This window comes from Harpia harpyja, chromosome 15, assembly GCF_026419915.1.
Source record: "Harpia harpyja isolate bHarHar1 chromosome 15, bHarHar1 primary haplotype, whole genome shotgun sequence".
Classification (NCBI taxonomy): domain Eukaryota; kingdom Metazoa; phylum Chordata; class Aves; order Accipitriformes; family Accipitridae; genus Harpia; species Harpia harpyja.
The window spans coordinates 3,031,773-3,052,961 of NC_068954.1; the positions used below are offsets into that span (position 1 = coordinate 3,031,773).

Below are 21,189 nucleotides of genomic sequence, written 5' to 3' on the forward strand. Positions count from 1 at the left end.
TCTGAACTCAAACCTGAATTTGGATTGTGTCCTTAATTTTGCGTTACTCATTTGCACTCAGGTGTAGGCCTAGGAGTATGTTGTGGGAAAAATTTTGAGTCTGTACTATTCCTTGGCATAGATGAAACAGCTCATTCACCACCCCTCAACATGCTTGTCCAGCCAACATTAGTTTGATAAATTGGCTACAGAGTCCTTTCTGCAAGGGTCTCGGTGTCACCTGCAGCAGACGGAGCTATCGTTTTAGGCAGCTGGAACTCAAAACTTCCCTTATAATATTAAGGATGCACAGCACTGAAGTATTAGTGTTGGGCTGAAGTTTGTTTTCTGTGCTTCGCATACAGATACAGACTTAGGATCTAACAAACAACCCATGAAATAAATTAAAAGCACCCTTGGAAGCAATCTAATACAACCTAAGTCTGCCCACTTCTATGTGAGTTCTGAAGTCCTGTTCTGCTCTCTGCCTAAATGCAACCACCAGAAAGCTACTGAAAGGTGCCTTTTTTTTCAGGACAAAATGTTTGGGTGAATGCTGTCATGGGAAGTAGAGAAGAACGTAATGAATTCCGAGACCATCAAGTTTAGACAGTCCTAAAAAATAACCAGAATAACTGGGCAGTGTGTGTAGTTAATTATCTAAATTTAAGATAGATGAGATTTAAGTGGATCCTGCCTCCTTCTTTTGGGGTTGCATATCTAAATACAAAATTTTCTTTTGTTGACAGAGTAAATTAGGATTATTGGAAGGAAAAAAGTCTGTCAGAGCAGACTGGATAGCCATGGAAAAGCTGTGTTCCTAACTTTTCACTATCTTGCAATGGAATGGAAATACCTTTTTTTGGAATCTGTGATAGACTTGGTATTCAATAGGCCTTTCACATAATTAAACTATTGTCCCAGTCATGATTTTTGAAAATGATGTTTTCTTTTCTGTGTTGACTTTAGCAAAATCAGATGCACTTTTCGAATACATTCTTCATCACAGTCGAATTCTGTAATGCCTCCAAAATGTCCTCATGGGTAAAGCAGTTTGAAGGCGTAGTTGAGGTTTAGCTACATCTCTAAGGCTGGGGATGAGGAGTAAAGAACTGCAGACAGGAATGATGAAGCTCAAGGGTTTTATTTTAACAGAGATTTGCCCTCCTGCCCCAAGCTGTGTATGCTTGTGTTTGCTTCTGAACTTTGTTACCATATGCCTGTTCAGTGTAAAAAAATCAAGAATTTGCGTACCCTCCACGTTAAAGTACTGTTAATGAGCATTGCCTATGTGCTTCACATCACTCAAATGTACTGCGATGGGAATTTTGGCAGGATGCATGTGGTATTTTTACAAGGAACTTGCAGACATACCTGTCTTCACATGCAGTTTTACATGTACATATGAGAAATATGGATAGAAATATACTTCTAAGCAATTATTTAGTTAAAGCCTCAAAGGCTGTGTCTAAACTATGTGTTCAAAGGCTGTCTTCACAACGGACCAAGGAGCACTTCCCAGCTCATTGCTCTAGGCTCTCTCTCATCTGTGACCCGACTGTTGGGATGAGACATGGGCATGCACTGTCCCTCCTTATACATGCTCTGACTTCTGTGGGAAGGAAGCCTGAGCATCAGGGATCGCTGACGTTCTCCAGTTATGCTCTTGATTTGGACAATGATGGGACCACAGCTGCCGTTGGTACTGTGCAACATAGTCAGAGTGATGTGTAAAAGCTGTCTCACCCTACATCAATCGGCTAGACCTAGGGACGTAATTACTGGAGAACTTCTCAGACTTAGCTGAGATAAAATAGTGACATCAGGTACAAATACACCCTAGTTTAAATCACCATTAGATAGGTGATGTGTGAGTGCCTGGAAAATTTCTGAAATAAGAATTCTTGATTGTTCTTTCTGCAAAACTGGGAGGGAATTTCATGAGAGGTCCTACAGCAGTTTGCCACCAGCCTAATTTAGCTGAGGAACCCAAGTCTAATAGCCATAGCTATCTCTGTAGTCAAGGGAGAATGACTATAATTTGATCAGCTTTTTATCTCTTCTGTGAGCTGAATTGTCCTCAGGAGATGCCTGCCTCTTTCCATGGTCTCCAGGAGCAGGCTAGGCTCCTAATTTATATGGCTTGCTTGAGCACCTGAATTAGAAGGAGAAATTTGGGTCATCACTTCCGTAATTTTTGGTGCATTACAACTTTAATTTAAAGTTAAGTTCTGAAGTTTCAGAGAAAGAATATGACTTTGTGAGCCATCATAGTTGATAGAAGGGACTGCTTTGTTCTGCTAGTTGTACTTTGAAGGAACATTTCTGTAATTTTTTAACCTGTCATATCTGCAGTGTTATCAATAGAAAACCCATTATGGATCATTGATTTCTAAGTGTATTTAATATTTAGCTTATTTTTTACTGCCTTTTATTTCAGATGTTTTAGTAAGGGAATAATAAAAGGAAGTATGTTATCACTGAAAGAGAAAATACATCGCCCATAATCAGGGATAAGCTAAACAATGCTAGAGTGTGCATGACATGTTTCAGCTTTAGAGAGTCCTCCAAATTGTAGCTAACATCTCTTAACTACGTGAGCCATCAGAGAATTGTGAATGTTAGTCTTGTTTGTTCCTTCCCCCTGGCTTTCATACAATGTGCTTGATTCCTATTGCCAGGAGAGTTTTGCTAATTTACACCTGTTGACAGTCTGATGTCCTTTGATAATTGGCCATGTGGGTGAATGACTACCAAAATTTTGTCTGAACATCAAATATCTGCATGCATAAATTGTTAAACTAAAGCATTTTTCCTCCTGTATAGCATATAATTTAATCCATTATTACTGCCACCTTTAAAGACTGCATATGCCCGAAAGCAGAAAATTAAATAACTGTTTGCCATTAATACAAATTATTGTGTTTTGACAGCTTGCTAATCAACTGAAGTAAAAATGATGCTGTACAAATAGAGCAATTGCCTTTTAAGTAACTTTTTTTTTAATGGGCATGAGAATTCCCCTTCTTTGGGCCTTTGAACCCTTATAGGATTTGTCTGCTGTGATATGTTAATGTTCAGAAGCATAAATAAAGCTTTATTTGAGTTGTGCTCTGATGCAGAATGGATTTTTCAGTATAGTTACTCTGTGCATAATCTTGGGAAATATTTGACCATCATGTGCTGGCTATAGATGTTACTTCCACTATGGACTATATCAATTAATGTGCAAATGAGTGATTTAGTATTGAGGAGATTTTGACATAACAATATGTACTTTATGCAATATTCAGGTATGGGCTGTTTCTGGGGAGCTGAGAGGAAGTTTTGGAGACAGAAGGGAGTCTATTCCACTCAAGTGGGTTACGCAGGAGGGTATACTCCAAATCCTACCTACAAAGAGGTCTGTTCAGGTAAGTCTTTCTCTTTGTTTTTTAAGGGTTGTGAGTAGAATCGTGTCGGATTATGAGTGACAATGAAGGGTAAAATGAGTGACTGCAGCGACTAAAAAGATTTGGTGTTTAGACAACCTTGGTATTGGCCTTGCATCTTAAATTGTAATGGAATCTATGGTGTATCCATCCCATTGTTATCTCCTAATAATTAATGAGTTAATGTATGTACAAATATTCTGAGGAAAAATAAAAAATTATTTCTTCGGGAAGTTAATTCTGTTTCAAACTATGCAAATGTGTTCCTGAGAAAAAGCATGAGTTTTGATTTTACTTTTGTCTGTATCTGAGTATGAACAAAAATCAGAAAGCACACATTCTTTCTTTTTCTTTCCATATAACCAAGAGGTTGTATAGAGGAGTCTAAATTTCTCATTTGCGCTATTATTAATAATTTGCTAAATTTTTATACAGTTCAATGAACAGCATCCTATCATTTCCATGCCAAACCCTTGCATTTATTTTTCATTGCAGTCTTACACTAATCCTTCTATAGTACTAATAACCCAATACAGTTCCTTTCTGTGATCTAAAACATAGAACCACTGGCAGCCAACTGACTAATGTTGCTGTTAAAGCAAATTCTTGCTTTCCTATACTTGCTGGTGGAGAACAGCTTGGAGGTTTTCTTTTGGTTTATTTTCTTGTTAACACTTTTTATGCCAAATGCTAAAGTTGATATACTGTTCTCCCTGACAATCTGTCACAGAGGCTTGATAGAAAGAGTGTAAAAAGTTCAGTGGCACAAACAAATAACGGACACTTTAGCAACTGTGCAGAAGTGCTGCAAGGCATCCAAAAAATCAGAAACTTTCTGGAAATAGTAAAAAATGGGAAAAGAGATGTTTTAAGGTGGTATAGAATGGAATGGAATGGAATGGAATGGAATGGAATGGAATGGAATAGAATAGAATAGAATAGAATAGAATAGAATAGAATAGAATAGAATAGAATAGAATAGAATATTTCAGTTGGAAGGGAACTGCAACAATCATCTAGTCCAACTGCCTGACCAATTCAGGGCTGACCAAAAGTTAAAGAAAGTTATTAGGGCATTGTCCAAATGCCTCTATTTTATAGACAATACTGTACTAACTAGAAATTGCCTATAAATGCTAAAGAAAACATATAGATTAGGGAGAATTTCCAGTGGGAAAGCTCCTAAGTGCAAAAGTTTAGTGCATAGAAATTTAAAAATATCTAGAACAAAAAAAAGGACACCATGCCGTTAGCATTAATTGATGCATAGATACCCAGAACTCCTGCAAACACAGCAATAAGAAGCTTCATCTAGGGAAGGATCAGTGATGCCTGTCTTATTTATCCAAATGATCCATTACTTCCTAATACTTCTGTACTTTTGTATTCTGTACTTTCATCATTTACCTGCACTATCTGTAATTTTTATAAGAATATATAGTCCAAGACCTATCTGGTAATTATTGTCCACTCTGTTTAATGGCCTGGGTATTAAATAATTAGATTATTTGTATAGAATAGGGATGTGCAGCACAACTTCTTTTTTCCAATGCACTCACAGTTCCAGTACACCAAGGGTAGTTATGATGGACTGTTGAGTGTTTCTCCCAAGATCCTGAGTGCTGGCTGTTGGCCAGGGGGAGATGTGAACACAGGACATGATGATGTATCCAGGGAAGTAAAAAAAAGGTACCATCTCTTTCAATTCTCTGCAGTATAGGCTGGTTTTATATTTCAGAATAGCTCCATAGTATTTTAAGCTTTGCGTTTGATTGAGATACTTTGAAAGCTTTTTGTAGCTACTTTATGTGTTGTATTTCATCAATAGTGAACAAAAATAAAAAAGATAATTGAATAATAAGAATCCTGGAATAAAGAAATGGGAAAAATCTTTGAAATCTATTTTCTGATATTTTTTTTAGTTAGATTTGTAGCGCAAAAACACAGCTGAGGTTATTTTTCTAGTGCTTGTTTTTATACACATTTGCATTATGGATGTTTATATGCCTCCAGATGCTGGACACTAGAGGATTTTTGCTCAGAGATATCCAGAAGCATAAGCACATATTTCATAGCCTTGTCTGTGTGAACATAAATGGGATGTGTATGTGCAACACACTTCTGCTCCTAGTTGTGCAGCTGAGCTGAGTTGGAGAATTTACTGATTTCTGCATGCTATTTTTTTCCTACTTAGCTTCCTCTAGCTCTATTTTATTCTGACTTTATTCTGATCTTTTTTTGGCACTTTTTTTTCATCTTTGAGCATACTTTTTGGAAGTCTCTTTAAAGAGAGCTCTCACAAGCTCCCCTAAGTTATTGCCATCTGGCTGCTCCTAGGTGCCATAGTTTTCATTGGGAAGAACAGTTCTTATGAAATAGTAGACTTCAGTTATGCACTGTGCGATTGCCACTTTCTTATTCTTCTGTTCTGGAAAGATCATCTCTATGGTAAACACTTAACAGTCATGTCCTCTAAATCCAGCTCTAGAAAGGACATCAGGGACATCTAAACAATATCCACTTGGCAAGACTTTGAGCTTTACTTTGAGCCCATGCAGTCCTGAGAATCTGTGCAGGAAGTTATTTTAGTCCAACACCTTTCTGACTACTCTGAACAAAAAAAGCAACAATTATTTGGATGAAACATTTAGCACTTCTAAAAGCACATTGTCAGCTAGACCTCAGGCAAAATGGTGTGGATTTACTCTTTTCCCCACACTAAGGTCACTCAGAACATATCAACCAATGGTGGTTTTCTTTATTTAGTTGCCTAAATGTAGGATTTTGTGCCATTTGAGGTGTCTGGGAATATCCCACGTGCCATGTAACAGTCACATCTGACAGTTTTTCATGAATGCCTTAGCTGCCCTCGGACATCTCAAAAGTAACTGGATGCCTATATATGAACAACTAATTCAAATCTAAGGTATCTGTGTGTACATTCGCTATCCATACTTCTATCTGGAGCTAAGGACATGGGTGGGCCATGCACTGTTGATTTAAGTACATGTGTGCTGCTACACAATGTGGAGGCAGGGGAGTGTGTGCCTGCTGAGGCATAAGATTTTCCAATCTCTTGTTCTTGGATGTTCTTGGATGCATGCACAGTTTTGATCATGTATCTATCATCTGATCCATGCACGTTATATATCATAGAATCATAGAATGGTTTAGGTTGGAAGGGACCTTTAGACATCATCAAACCCCCTATGCCATGGGCAAGGACAGCTTTCACTAGATCAAGTTGCTCAAAGCCCCATCCAACCTGACCTTGAACACTTCCAATGATGGGACATCCACAGCTTCTCTGGGCAACCTGTTCCAATGTCTCACCACCCTCATTGTAAGAAATTTCTTCCTTATATCTAATCTAAATCTACACTCTTTCAGTTTAAGACTGTTACCCCTTGTCCTGTCACTACAGAGCTTGGCATAAAGTCTTTCTCCATCTTTCTAATAAGCCCCTTTATATATCGAAAGGCTGCAATAAGGTCTTCCTGGAGCCTTTGCTTCTCCAGACTGAACAACAACTCTCTCAGCCTGTCCTCATAGGAAGGTGTTCCAGCCCTCTGACCATTTTCATGGTCCTCCTCTCTACCTGCTCTAACAGGTCCATGTCTTTCTTGCACTGGGGACCCCGGAGCTGGATGCTGTACTCCAGGAGGGATCTCACCAGAATAAAGTAGATGGGGGGAAATAACCCCCCTCGACCTGGTGGCCATGCTTCTTTTCATGAAGCCCAGGATAGAATTTGCTATCTATCTGGACTGTGAGCATACATTGCCTGCTCGTATCTAGTTTTTCATCTACCAATATCCCCATGTCCTTCTCTGCAGGGCTGCTCTCAAGCCACTCATCACCCCGTCAATACTGATACTGTTCATTGCTCTGACCCAGCTGCAGGACCTTGCACTTGGCCTTGGTGAACTTCATAAGGTTCACATTGGCCCACTTCTCAAGCCTGTCAGGGTCCCTCTGGATGGCATCCCTTCCCTCAAGAATACCAACTGCATACTCAACTTGTGTTATTACCCACAAACTCGCTGAGGGTGCATTCAATCCCACTGTCTATGTCATTAATAAAGATATTGAATAGTGCCGGTCCCAATACAGACCCCTGAGGGACACCACTTGTTGCTGATCTCTGTTTGGTCATTGAGCTGTTAACTGCAACTCTTCAGATGCAGCCATCCAGCCAATTCCTTATCCATTGAATAGTCCATCCATCAAACCAATCTCTCTCCAGTTTAGAGACAAGGATGTTCTGTGGGACCGTGTCAAAGGCCTTACAGAATTCAAGATAGATGACATCACTTGCTCTTCCCTTATCCACCCCCGCAGTCACTCCGTGGTAGAAGGCCACCAGATCAGTCAGGCTTTCTGCTTGGAAAGCTGATCTTTCTTACACTGCAAGAAATAAAGTTCCTGCTTGCTGATATGTTCCATGTACACTGGCTTATGGAGCCCACAAAGGTTTTTGTCTTGTGTATTTAGGATGTTCCACAATGGTCTTAAATAATATCTTGTTTGGAGACCTCTGAGGACAACACTGCCTTAAATATAATTGATCTTAAAGTCTACAGTAACACAGCACTAACATTTGTATTTAAATACCTGTAAATTGAGGAATTACTGAGATGGAGGCTTGGAGCATATTGATTGCAATTTGATATTCTGCTTCACTCTTTATACTAAATTTGTTAGTCTTGAGTAAGTATCTTCTATAGAAAACAAGAAAATGCTCAGGGTTTCTGTCTTTTCTTCATGCTTTTAGTATATTTTCTAGAAACAAAGTGTTGTGTTTCTTCAAGTGAATACAGGTCTGTTTTCCACACCAGTGGTATTCCAGTATTCTGCCACGATCTTCATTTGATGGACCTCACTGGGAAGCAAAAGTGATCTGCAGACATGGTATTAAGCTGTATGTGTGTGTGGGGACATCATTTCTCTTACAGCAGCCAGGTGATGGCTGTACTGTTACAGCACTGTGTCGGTACCCCATGAAAACTTAAGCCTCTCAGAATAAAACCTCCAACCTCATAAGCCTTGAAGAGCAGCATGATTCACCTCGCCGTTGGGGAGGTAGGGAAGTCATGATTCTGCTTGAAAGGGTCAGATTAGTGTTATCCTGTTCAGATGTGGGACAGGTCATTTGAAGATTCTCCTATCAGTTGATGTGGTATTGCTTTGCTAAATTCATGTTTAAGAGATAATTGAGTTACTTTGAAACTTATGAATACAGTTCTGGAAATTATTTTTACATTTTGTGGTGACAACCATATAGATGAAAATCTGAAAAGGCATTCTGGAGTGCGTGAAGGATTTGGAGCTATTTTCAGTGCATTAGCCTAATACATAAATACACCATTTTTGGCCAGCATTAGACAACCCAGGATGTTCATTCAGTATGAACATCTTTTCATATTTTGCTTACAGATGTTCAGAACAATTCTGTTTATCTGTATATTCATAAGCTTTTTGAAATCTGCATAGCTCAAGTGGCACTGAAATCAGAAGGGAAAAACTCTGCTGTTGTTATTCATAAACTGGTTATGTACAATTACCATATAAAATATGCAGCTAATGATGATTTTCTTAAAACCAGGACAGTTTATAGGCTTATGGTTCAAGCTGTTAACATCTAAGCAGGTCATTTTATTTTGTTTGGGGTTTTTTTCTTTTTTTATCTTCAGTGACTATAATGTTAAAAAAATAGATGAATATGCCTGTTTTTATCCAATATTAGTTAGAAGGCTTAGTGAACATAACAGTATATTTAGTTAGTTAAATCAATTTATAACCTAGTCAATTCTCAGTACCTTTCTGAAGCATATTCTCTTTTACACAAGTCACATTTCTTAATAATTAACAATGCAATAGAACAGTGTGCCACATGGACTTAGTTTCTGTGTTGAGTTACATAAAATACTTGATTGTGAAGTTGTTTCACATCTCCTATGCAGCAAACCCACGTTTTTCTGAGGGATAGTATTGCCTCTTGCATACCAATTAGTCTTTTGACTGATTCTTATATGTAGGAGTTCCAGTCCTCCTTAAAAAGTCTAGGCTTCCAAAGGTCATCCGGAATACTTCTAAGTAGCTGATGGAAGAGAGTGGAGAAAGGCAAAATTAATTTCTTGCTCTGTTACCTCCTATCCCTTTGGTCAGTTGGTGATTTACAAAGTTAATTCCATCTCTGCTTCTTCTTAGTTATACTTGAAAGAGAGGGCAAGACAACCATTGAATTCCACAACAGGTTGATGATTAGCATGTTCTTGCTTTAAGAATGGAAGTGTGTGCAGAGGGTTTGACTCGATGATGTGGGACTTATTTGACATACTTATGCATAAACAGCATGATCATTAAAGCCAACAACAGCAAATCTGACTAGCATTTTTCACAAGTTATTAATAGCAATATAGACAAAATGTAATATGGGAAAATATTTCTTTCCTTCTCAGATTTCCCATTCTCTACAAAATACAGATGAATGTCCTACAAGAAACCATCAGTAGGTTGAGACAGTGCCTTATATTACTTGAAAAGCCCTTCATTTAGACATCACAACACTATTCCAAAGTGGGTCTGACTCTCCAAAATGTTTAAATGTATAATTAAACTACAAATATTCCCTTCACTTTCTGTAGCTGATAAAGGGATCTGAAGGTTTTCATGAACAGAAACTAAGTCCACAAGATTAAAGTTTCCAAGCAGTAATGAGAATGGCTCAGAACATTTTCTTTTATTATTAAATCGCTGTCAAGAGAATAGATTCCTGTTGTGCCTTTGTCTGTTCTTTTTTTTCTTATAAGAACAGGATATAGGAATTTTAATGACTTATAGATTCTGTGAAGAATATCAGTGTTCACCGTGCCCTTGATCTGTACGACGTGCCTTGATATGATTGGCCAATTGCTCCATCTCTACCCTTTTTTTTTTCCTAGTTCACCTGTAAGGATGGAAGGAAAGCTTAGCCAATCAAAGTACAAAATACTGTATTGATCAAAGTTAATGTCATGTACTGTGGATATTAGTGTTTTGTATATTTTTTGTAGCAATTGAAGAACAGGATTTTGTAGAAAATATATAATTTTTATTAACTAGGCCACAGTTAGAATAGTTGTGCCTCTGTAATCGTACGACTATAGTCCTAGGAGCCTCCTAGAAGTGCAGAAAAAACCTTGATATAACCCTATAAACTATAATTTCTCCTCGATGCAATTGCTAAGTCATGAAATAAAATGAATGTACCAATTTTACTTCAAAAAATCATTTGGAAAGGTGATAGCAGATGCTGCTGCGATGTTAAAACCTTGGCAACAAGAAATATAACAGATGCATTGAATTTCAGTTACCTGCTATATTGCAGTTCTACCTAGAAAATTGTCTATGTTGACATGACTGACATGCTCTTTTTCAACAGAAGAGCTTCCTGTTGACCAAGAAAACTTCATTATATCTTAGTATACCAGGATACAGAAATATGTTCTGTAGTTTCATCATGTAAAAATAAAAGGCAGAATGAATATTTTTACCAACCATTGTCTGAAAAACAAAAAGTCCACAAGGAATGGTAGCTGCTCTGCTTAGGGAGTTCTGCTACATCTTTAATCAAGGTTAAGTGTACATTTCCATTTCAGAATTTGACTTCTCAGGGTTAATATCTTGGCCGATTCAGGCTTGAAGAAATTAAACTGATATTTATTATTTAGATACCTGATTGTGCCTTGTGGCAAATTTAAAATCCTAATAGCCTCACTTCTATCCTCTGTTCCTTTTATCTATTTATTTCAGCATTGCCCATAATCACAGGCTTAGGTTGTAGTAGCAGTATAAATACTAAATATATTATTTATTATTAACAACTTTATTTGAATTGTATTCCGCTGAGATGTGTTGTTTCCGTCTTTCTCATCTCCTGGTTTTATTAAAGATATATATAAGATGAAAATGTGATAGCCCCAGAGGTTGAAAGAGCCATTGCAGAACAAGTCAAAGACAAAATCTTCTGACCTGGAGCCTACACTAAGTTCCCAAAGGACCTTCATTTTCAGAAGAGACTCCATGCAGGATTAGGCTGTGCTGTTCACCATGTCACTGTGCCTGAAGACAGAGTAAGCTGCAGCAGGAAGCTGCTTCTCATTTTAGGCATGGGAACACGGTGTATTTGTGAAAAAGATGATGCTGCCAAAGGGCTTACCATTATTATGGCTACTGGGGTTTTCTTACATTTTGCTTTTGCTATGGAGACACTTGAAAAGAAAAAAAAAACCAACAAGGCCATTCTACTCAGCCTACCAAACTGTCCTCCCAGAAGTAGTGATTGCTACAGGTGGTAACTCCATTGAAGTCACCTGTGGCTATTTGTGTCCATGAGAACCATTCTTGGTATGTAATATTTGAAGTATCATGTGCAAACTGATAATACAAGTCAAAAGAAAGGGGAAAAACAACAAGCGAAAAAATGCCATGAGGGGTAGAGATTCTAGATGGAAGAAACCAGGGAGAAGCTACAGCTATTGGGAGAGCATCGCTCTGGAAGGAAAGCAAATGGTAGAATATGTTTGCATTTTCCCTGTATTTCTTGTTTATTGTGGTGTGTTTGTGTTATTTTGCTGCTCCTACTGCTTATTCCCCCAGCTGAAATCTTCATTCCTTTAGTGGCACATGACTGAAATGCTTTGGGGGTAATACGAATATTTCTGAGAATATATTTTTCCTGAAATTGGGAAAGTACTGAAATTACTACGTGGAAACATAGCAGCCCACTTTGGCTTACTTTCCTTATGGAACACGTTCCTATGCTGGCATATAAAAGTTTATAAATTGAATTAGGGCTGTATCAAAAGAAGTGTGGCTAGCAGGTCAAGGGAGGGGATTCTCCCCCTCTACTCTGCTCTCATGAGACCCCACCTGCAGTACAGCATTCAGCTCTGGGGCCCCCAACATAAGAAGGACATGGACCTGTTGGAGCGGGTCCAGAGGAGGGACACAAAAATGATCAGAGGGCTGGAATGCCCTCTCCCGTGAGGACAGGCTGAGAGAGTTGGGGTTGTTCAGCCTGGAGAAGAGAAGGCTCCGGGCAGACCTTACTGCAGCCTGCCAGTACCTAAAGGGGCCCGACAAGAAAGATGAGGAGGGACTCTATCAGGGCATGTAGTGATAGGACGAGGGGTAACGGTTTTAAACTGAAAGAGGGTAGATTTAGATTAGATATTAGGAAGAAATTCTTTACTGTGAGGGTGGTGAGACACTGGAACAGGTTGCCTAGAGAAGTTGTGGATGCCCCATCCCTGTAAGTGTCCCAAGGCCAGGCTGGATGGGGCTTTGAGCAACCTGGTCTAGTGGAAGGTGTCCCTGCCCATGGCAGGGGGTTGGAACTAGATGATCTTTAATGTCCCCTCCAGCCCAAACTATTCTATGATTCTATGATTCTATGATTCTATGAATACTGTCTCACCAAGATGATTAATATTTTGAATAATTCTACAAGTGACCTGCATGGTTTCTGTCTTGGATGAATGATGAAAATATCTAATTACAAGATTTTAACTTTCTTCTTTTTGCTCAGCTGTGCCTAGGAAGACTATTGTATCTCAGTTTATAATAAGCAAAATTATGATAGTCGAGTTCTGCTCTGTCTTACATTTGCAGACTCAGGCATTCTCACATGAGTTTCTCCAGGTGAGAAGAATTGGTCCATGATTGGAAAGGCAGAGCCTTTGGGGTCCTCATGGCTGTAGTGCACTGTAGCAACAGTTTCCGCATTTGACATTAAGTAACAACAGGGTAAAGGATGCTTTGAGAAGGATTTTGGGAAAGCCAGAGCTCAAGGGCATTCACAGAATTGCTCACAAAAATTAGGAAAGGTTATAAAAATCCCTTTGGGAGTGTGACACATAGTAGTAGGCAACTGCACTGTAATACCGATTTAGAGACTTACAAAGAGAAGACAGTCATGAAGGAAATATAGCTTGTTTTCAGTTAGCTGGTTACACTGAAAAAACTAAATAGACATAATGCTTGGGTCAATTCAGATTTTTTTTTTCCTGATTAGATTTGGCTAATAGGCAAACCAAAGAAATGAAGAAATTGGGACCAAGTAGAACACTGATTTTGTTTTAAATTTTACCTAAATTTTTAGGAAAGATTAAGGTAATGAAACCATATTTTAGAATGGTACTTTGGCTTGAACTAAAAGAAAAATCAAAATATTTCATTATGAAAAGAACAACCCCCCACTTTTCACAATTCTACAGTGGCATCCATTAAGTGAAACCAGCAACAAAATTGCAAAATTTTGTGGTCAGCCTCAGGATGCATTTTGGGAAAAAGGGCTCATAAAATAGCAAGAGATTACAACTGCGCACAGCAAGAAATATTTTCTAAGAGAGATCAAGCAGTTTGTTTGAGGAGTCCTAACTTATCTTGGTAAAGCCAAGAAATGAAGGATCCTTCAGGGAAGTCATCTTTCAATTTACTCGCTGATGATTTGCTGTGGGCTAGGACTTGAGTACATCCATTGTAGGTATATTCTTTTTAGAAGAGACAAAAATCTTTCAAATGCTTTGGTGCACTAAAAAAGGCAGAGATTGTAAAGCTAGGATAGGCTGTAAATTATGATTGAGTCACAGTTCTGGTGTAACAGAAGGTATAGGATGCCATCTACAAATTTCTGCATGAAGTATGAGAACCTATTGTTAGGTAGGCGCCATCACTTTATGTTCGTATGCTGTCAGGTTGGATGCCCTAAGTACTATTGTAATCACAGTAGTAAGCTATGAAACCCAAGCTACTGAAAAGACTATTATCCAATTTTTATCTGAATACCCAAAGTGATAGAAAGTCTGCCATTTCCATCAGTAGGAAACTTCCCCACAGTAATAGGATGCAACAGCCCTCATAATTGATTTATAGAAGGACTGAGCTAGATCTGTTTAACATTAGAGCAGAGATGTTTACCACCAGAGCTCAAGGGATAATCCACAAGCCACACAAGATACTTCTGACAAAGATAACTGAGGTAAAATTGATACACAGACTCCCGCTTTTTGTTCATTGACTTCAAGATCCTTTACAAAAATTGTGTCTTCCTGTGTGAGACCTGTCTGCTCCTACAGCATGGGCAGGAGGAAGGGTGGATCACTTTTTTCTTGACCTCAGGATCTAAGATTCATTTAATGAAATACGTTAGCCATTGCTTGACTAACTGGGTCACTCAAAGGTTTATTTGGGTCCCCACTCAGAAACCAAATCCCCTTTTTATTTAAGCTGCCTTTCAGGAAATTTCTGGGACGTACAATCTCAAAAAAGGGAGAAAACAAAGGGAAGATATTTGACTAATTGAAATATAACTGCTGTGTTGTTCCACACAAAGGACGCGTTTAGTCTAACAATCTACTTCAGTGAAAGTTAGCGTAAATTCTGTCTTCATATACCTCAGAGCTTCCAGGTATTTTAGTGATTTAGTATTTAATTATCACTGATGACCTTTTCTGTATTAATTTGTCTATCCATTTGTTTAATATGATTTTATTCCTGGCATTCACAAATATGAGGGGAAAATTGTGGTTTCATTAACTCTAGTGCTGAACCTGTGCAGGAAGTTTCAAAGATAACTTGCTATAGATAAACAATATTTTGCTAAAGGTTATTTCATGCCAGCTAGGTATCAATACGTCTGGGAATGAAGTATTTATTCTGAGGAGTAAGTGAAAAGAGCTTAATTTGCTTTACTGACACTCTGCCTTATTAACAAGTATTCCATAGTTACATGCTATATCTCTACCATCAGTAGAGCTCAAAGCAATGGGTAGGCTGGGAAGTGGAGAAAAAACAAGGTAATGGGGATAAAACAAACAGCAGATCTGTCATAGGAGATCTGAAAATATCAGAATTTTTTTTTTTTTTTCTTCTGGATGGTTACTGCTTTGAAACCCTTCTGTAATACATCTTTGGAGGCTTTCACTTTGGCAGCAGGAAGGAGATGTTTCTTCCTGGCTGCACATCATATGGCATCAGCCTCCCTGGTGTGTTTCACGCACAGCGCTGCTGGCAGGATGTGTTTTTTCTCACCCCATAGTTATAATAGTTGCTGTCATTCATCTACACTGGATTCAAATTATATGTGAACTGTGACCACCAACAGTACTAAGAGCATACCTCATTTCCACATCAATGAGTTCTTTTCAGCCTGTTGATATGGACAAAGTGGCCAGTCTAAGGTAACTGGCCTTAAACCTGTACTTCAAAAGAAGGAGAAGCCGCCTGCCTGGAATAGAGTCCACTTGGAGCTGCAGACACTCTTAAAAAAATCAGCAGGGTAAAGTCTTCTGAAAGGCTCTCTCCTCTTTAGCTTCTAAAGAAGCTTCTTTGTTATCAGCACTAGTGACATCCCCAGAAGAGTTGTCATGGCTACGCACAGGCGATATCTATGGCAGTAAACTGAAGAGGGCGCAGATTTGGGCATGGGTATGTGATCAGTCCTACCGCTGGATTGCTTTCGTAGTCCCTGACATGCTCGTAGCCAGGCAAGTAGCCTGTCCTGGACAATTCCTAGACACAGCTGATGGTTAATACAGTACAGATACTCAAACTCAATGAGCAGTGTGGATGCACAAACCCTTTTCAGTTTAGTTGCAAGGTAGGTTCTGTTGTGGCATTGGCCGTACAGCCAGAGAGTAATCCTAGGCCCGTTGTACTTGCTAACAAATATTTTGCGCTGAGAAACTCAGTGGACTCTTTGGACTGCCCTACTATTGTTTTCGATCTTTTTTGAGGTGTATTGTCTATACTGACATTCACAACCAGCCCTTTAAAGCCACAGATCCTAGGAGTTCTCTGGCTGGGAAGAAGCAAGAAGGAATTACCAGCTTTGCCTCCTTGACTTTGCATGCGATGCATGCCTGGAGACACTTCTGTACCTATTACCGAGCGCAAAAATATGCCGTGATCGTGGTTGCATACACATGCGCCCACAGTGCTAACACACAGATCAAATCTGCCTGGAAAAAAAACCAACCCTGACATGTGGCTAATCTTATTTTTTGTCTACTAGTTCCCCACTTGGTTTTATCCAGTGTTTATTCAGTGAAGCGATTCAATTAGAAACTATTTTTATTTTCTTTCTGAGGAGTGAAAAATGTTAATTGTAGCTGAAATGCCTTCGAGTGATTCTGTTCTAATGTCACATTTCCATAAAGTCTATACAATTTGCTTTCTGCTAGAATAGTACAACAGTAGAACAAAAATACTAAAAAAGTGTCATTAATATTTTGAATGCTAGACTTGGCGTGGACTATGACCTTGCTGGGTAAAGCACAGAAAAAAAAAAAAAAGTCCTTTCCTCCCCAAGTGTACCATATAAGACTAAGAGAAAAGACAACAGATTGCTGCAGACAGTTGGAGAAATCAAAAGAAACTATAAGAGAATTTTAATTAATATGATAAGCCATCATCTCAGCATACTAGTAAGTACATGCCACTGGCTTTTTTTGAGTAGCAAGTAACTGAGGGGAAAGCAGTTTCCACTCTACTGTCCTTGGGTTCCCAGGCCGGTATTGGGTTTTAAACTGGAGCATGACGCGAACTGCGATAGTCCTTCTTCTCAGGAATCTCATCAGCCATGAAAAAGAGAGCTGCACTCCTGTTACCTAGTACTAGAGCATTTGGTAACATCCGTTGTAGCACCTCTGGGAGAGGTCGGGAGAAGAGCGCTTCTGTCACCAAAAGCATGAGGTCAGCTCGCTGAGCGTGAGTGGTGTCCCGGTGGAGGTGTGGCTTTGGCTGTCGGTCGGTAGTAGCATTTCAATCTGAGGAACTCAAAGGAACAAGTATAACCTTAATGGGTGATACTCAACACATTTGTGTTAAAGGGATGGCGATCTTTGCCTATGTTCGCTTTAGAAACTTCTCAGGGGTAACTAGATGGAGATGGCAGAAATCTTTCAGCATAAGTGGGAGGCTGCTGGGAGCACGGAGTAGTTATGCACATTAGGCAAGTTATGGTACTCTCTGGAGAGTTGTTTGGGGAGAAAGGCTTCATGGCCCATGGGCATCGTTGAGCTCTTCATGGCCCTGTCACATCACTTCTACCACCCCTGTTGCGCTTCCTTTCAGGTTGAACCGTTGTAGAGGCAGAGGAAATAGAGATCCTTTCACGTACTTACAGATACCCATGCACCAGATTGCTGCAGGGAGCTGTAGCCATTGTTTTATCTTGCTTCTCTGCAAGCAGAGGAACCGTTCTGTTCAGCTTAGGAGCCAGCTAAACAGCAGAAATATGCATTGAGGCTAAAACATGCATTATAGCTGGCAGCCTTGACTAAGATGCATCTCCTTAATTATAAAGGTTAGAAGAGATTCCAAAACGAGGTACAAATTTGCCATCACTGCGAAGCTTTAAATTAGGATTTGTTTATCTTTCTAAAATATGTTCAGCTTAGCCATGAGTTATCCGCCTCACCGATATGAAAGAATACTTTCCTCTGCAAAAGGAGACTCTGGTTTAAAGGAGGCTCTCTGGCCTGTGTTATTAAGGAGGTCATAATTTATTCTGGCCATAACTTTCCTTTATTCATCCTGGAAAGGTGACAGGTACTATGTACTAAACTGAAAGTTTGCATTATCATCAACTACCGTGATTACACATTGTTTACTTCTTTTTTTTTCCTCTTTTTTTTTTTTTCTTTTTCATTTTTGTGTTATAATTATAGTGTTTTAGATTTTCTGGAAAGGATACAGGGTTTAATCATGTCATTATGTGTGCTGAATGCTGTGAAAATTCTTTGTTCCAACTCAAGTGGAACGCCATTATAGTACTCTTATCATCTATTAAGAAAGTAATAAAATTGGGCCAAATTGATCCCAGACATAATTCTGCTGATGTCAATGGTGTTACATCAGGAAGAAATTTGTCTCAGTCTGTTAATAGGATGACAAGATAAAAGAGAAAAGTGGCTACTGAGTAGCAAACAAGTCTTGGAAAAAGAAGTTCCACTCACTGATTAGGCCCTGTTTGTGCAATGTTTTGAAGCTACAAAGCATTGCAAGAGTGCTAAATATTGTTGTTGTTGTTATTACTATTATTATTGTTTTCTGAATGGACTGTGTATGGTGTTGAAAATGGTCAGGATTCTATTTCATTCTTCTCCTTTCAATTTTTGGCAGTACACTTTTCTTCAGCAGAGCTGACCCCGAACCACTGGTAGGTGCAGATGGGACCATTATTTTACACCGCTTCATTTATTTTGGTTTAACAAATGGCTTCATTTTATTTCTTGCCTCATTCCTTTCTGTTCAGGGACAGTTTAGCCCTTCTGCAGGTGTTCAAAGATGTTCAAAGATGGGAGTAATGTGTAATGAGTTCTCCACTTACAATGCAATCTCCCAGCCTGCCTTTGTGATCCATTCAGAAGCCTTTAAGTGAAACTAAAATGAAATGAAAAAATATAGACTGGGATCTGGTGTCCTTAGTCTGTGAGCTGAACTTAGGCACCTAGCTTGAAAGTGCAAAGAAGGTAGGATCCAATTTTCATTAATTAAGTAGGTCAGATTTTGGATGGGGAGGGGACCTTTTCTTCCTTCTGCTTCTGAACGTGCAGCAACACGCGATCCAAAATGGAAATGTGGTGGGTACAGAAGCAAACGAGATGAGATTCTTGCACAGGAAGGAGCAGGGGCCCCAGATTTGGCTTCCACAGTGCATCTGGCTTGAATCTGTTACAAAGTGTATAAAAAAAGATGTTAACCATGAGAATAGGTTCCAGGGCCTTGCCCTTCTTTCTCTCCTTCTCCTCCCTGCCCCAGATTGCCCTAATCAGTAGAAGAAAACCAGCTTCCCATCTGGCTTTATGGTGTCCAAAGAAGAGCAACAAAGCTGGCTGGTGAAGAGTCTAGAGCACAAGTCTTATGAGGAGCAGCTGAGGGACCTGGGGATGTTTAGCCTGGAGAAAAGGAGGCTGAGGGGAGACCTTATCGCTCTCTACAACTACCTGAAAGGAGGTTGTAGCCAGGTGGGGGTCGGTCTCTTCTCCCAAGTAGCAAGTCATAGGATGAGAAGAAATGGTCCTGAGTTGCAGCAGGGGAGGTTTAGATTGGATATTAGGAAAAACTTCTTCACCGAAGAGGTTGTTCAAGCACTGGAACAGGCTGCCCAGGGAAGTGGTGGAGTCACCATCCCTGGGGGTATTTAAAAGATGTGTAGACGTGGCACTTAGGGACATGGTTTAGTCGTGGACTTGGCAGTGCTCGGTTAACGGTTGGACTCGATCTTAAAGGTCTTTTCCAACCTAAATGATTCTATGATTCTATGATTCTATAATCTTGCATTTGTGGCTACACAGTGGCCTTGCTTCATCAGGACAAGTAACGAATGTGCTTCCTCAGCATATCCACTATGCTGGTAGTTAGGATGCTCTCAAGAGATGTATGTTTCTTATTTTGAAAGTCATTTGGGATCCAGGCATCAAACTTCCTGAGCAGGTGTTTGAATTGAGGGCTATCACACCAAAGGTGTGCAATATTTTGGTATGAGCTCCCGCTGTTTCAGATCTAATTAACTAGGAAGAGCAAAATACTCTTCCTGGTCTTTTCCAGAGATTCACACACTCTGAATCTCACCAAAGTCTCTAATGATTAGCAGTATCTTTTATATAACAGTGGGGATTTAAGGAACTTTGCATAATAAAGAGAATTATTTCTAAAGCCTGCTTGAAGGATGACTATTTCAGGCAGCTATGGAAAATAAAATAATTAATTAAAAAGGGAAAAAATTTGCAGCAAAACTGCATTTGTTGCTACTGCTCTTGTAATAGGCAGTTTTGATCTTCTACTAAAGGTGCAGAAATAAATAGTGTCACAACAGATATGGAAGGCAGATTCTTCAGACCAACTAAATATAAAGCCAAGTGTCTTACTGCATATTCATCTATTTACTGCCTTCGATTCTTGTCTAATTCCTTTATTTTCAATATGATAATAGACTTTTCTCCATGCAGACTCATTGTTACCACGAAATAGAATTTGTCTACACATGATATGTTCATATAATGTGTGAGGGCAGAATTCATCAAAACAATTGAGCTATGAGCAGGGATATCACTTAGTCGCTTTTTGCCTCCTTTATTCTCATCTTTCTGCATTTGAATTGTTAAACAGGAGCTCTGCTGCAGTGTCAAAGAGTATCTTACAAAAGCTGTTGCCATAGTGTTACACCTAGATATGAATTCTTTGTGTATCACTGGCACAATAAGTGGTTATTTATTTGTACTTAGGCTTACTTAATAGCTCTTAATTAGAAGAATGGCCCAAAGTTGAGGAACAACTTGACTATTAGAACTACTGCTCCCATTATAGTTGATAAAGATCAGATAAAACTTTTTCAGATAACTTTTTTCAGCACCTTATGAGAAAATAACTCCCTCTTTTCTCACCTCTTCCAAGAATCCCTAAACTACCACTGCAGTTGTCACATCAGCAACGCAACCTTCCTCTCCTCTTTAGAAACCCCTCCTAGAAACGAAACTTCTCCCTGAATGCAGTAGGGGAAGATCTTCCCATTTAATTACACTCGTACTGAAAACGGGCAACAGAAGTTTCTCTCCTGCAGCACCACAGTCTTGGTTGGTGTGTGCTTTCTTCCCTTTTGTTGCTCTTGCCTTTCATATTCCTTCAGCAGTGGTTTTAATTCTGGACTTTGCCTGGCAGCTCTTTGGAGCAGAACGTATTGCAGAAAGAAGGAGGAACACCTCAGCTGGGCTGTTACCTTGAGACTCAGCTG

At 39.3% G+C, this 21,189-nt stretch overlaps 1 protein-coding gene across 2 annotated transcripts in view; it reads left to right on the plus strand.

The window, feature by feature from the left end:
* The window catches only part of MSRA (methionine sulfoxide reductase A), a 287,920-nt gene that overhangs the window by 135,184 nt on the left and 131,547 nt on the right, over positions 1 to 21,189 (plus strand). For both annotated transcript variants that reach the window (XM_052810023.1, XM_052810025.1), the window contains exon 3: positions 3,273 to 3,392. In XM_052810023.1, coding sequence (XP_052665983.1) covers positions 3,273 to 3,392 — 120 coding nt within the window. The remainder of the gene's footprint in view (positions 1 to 3,272; positions 3,393 to 21,189) is intronic.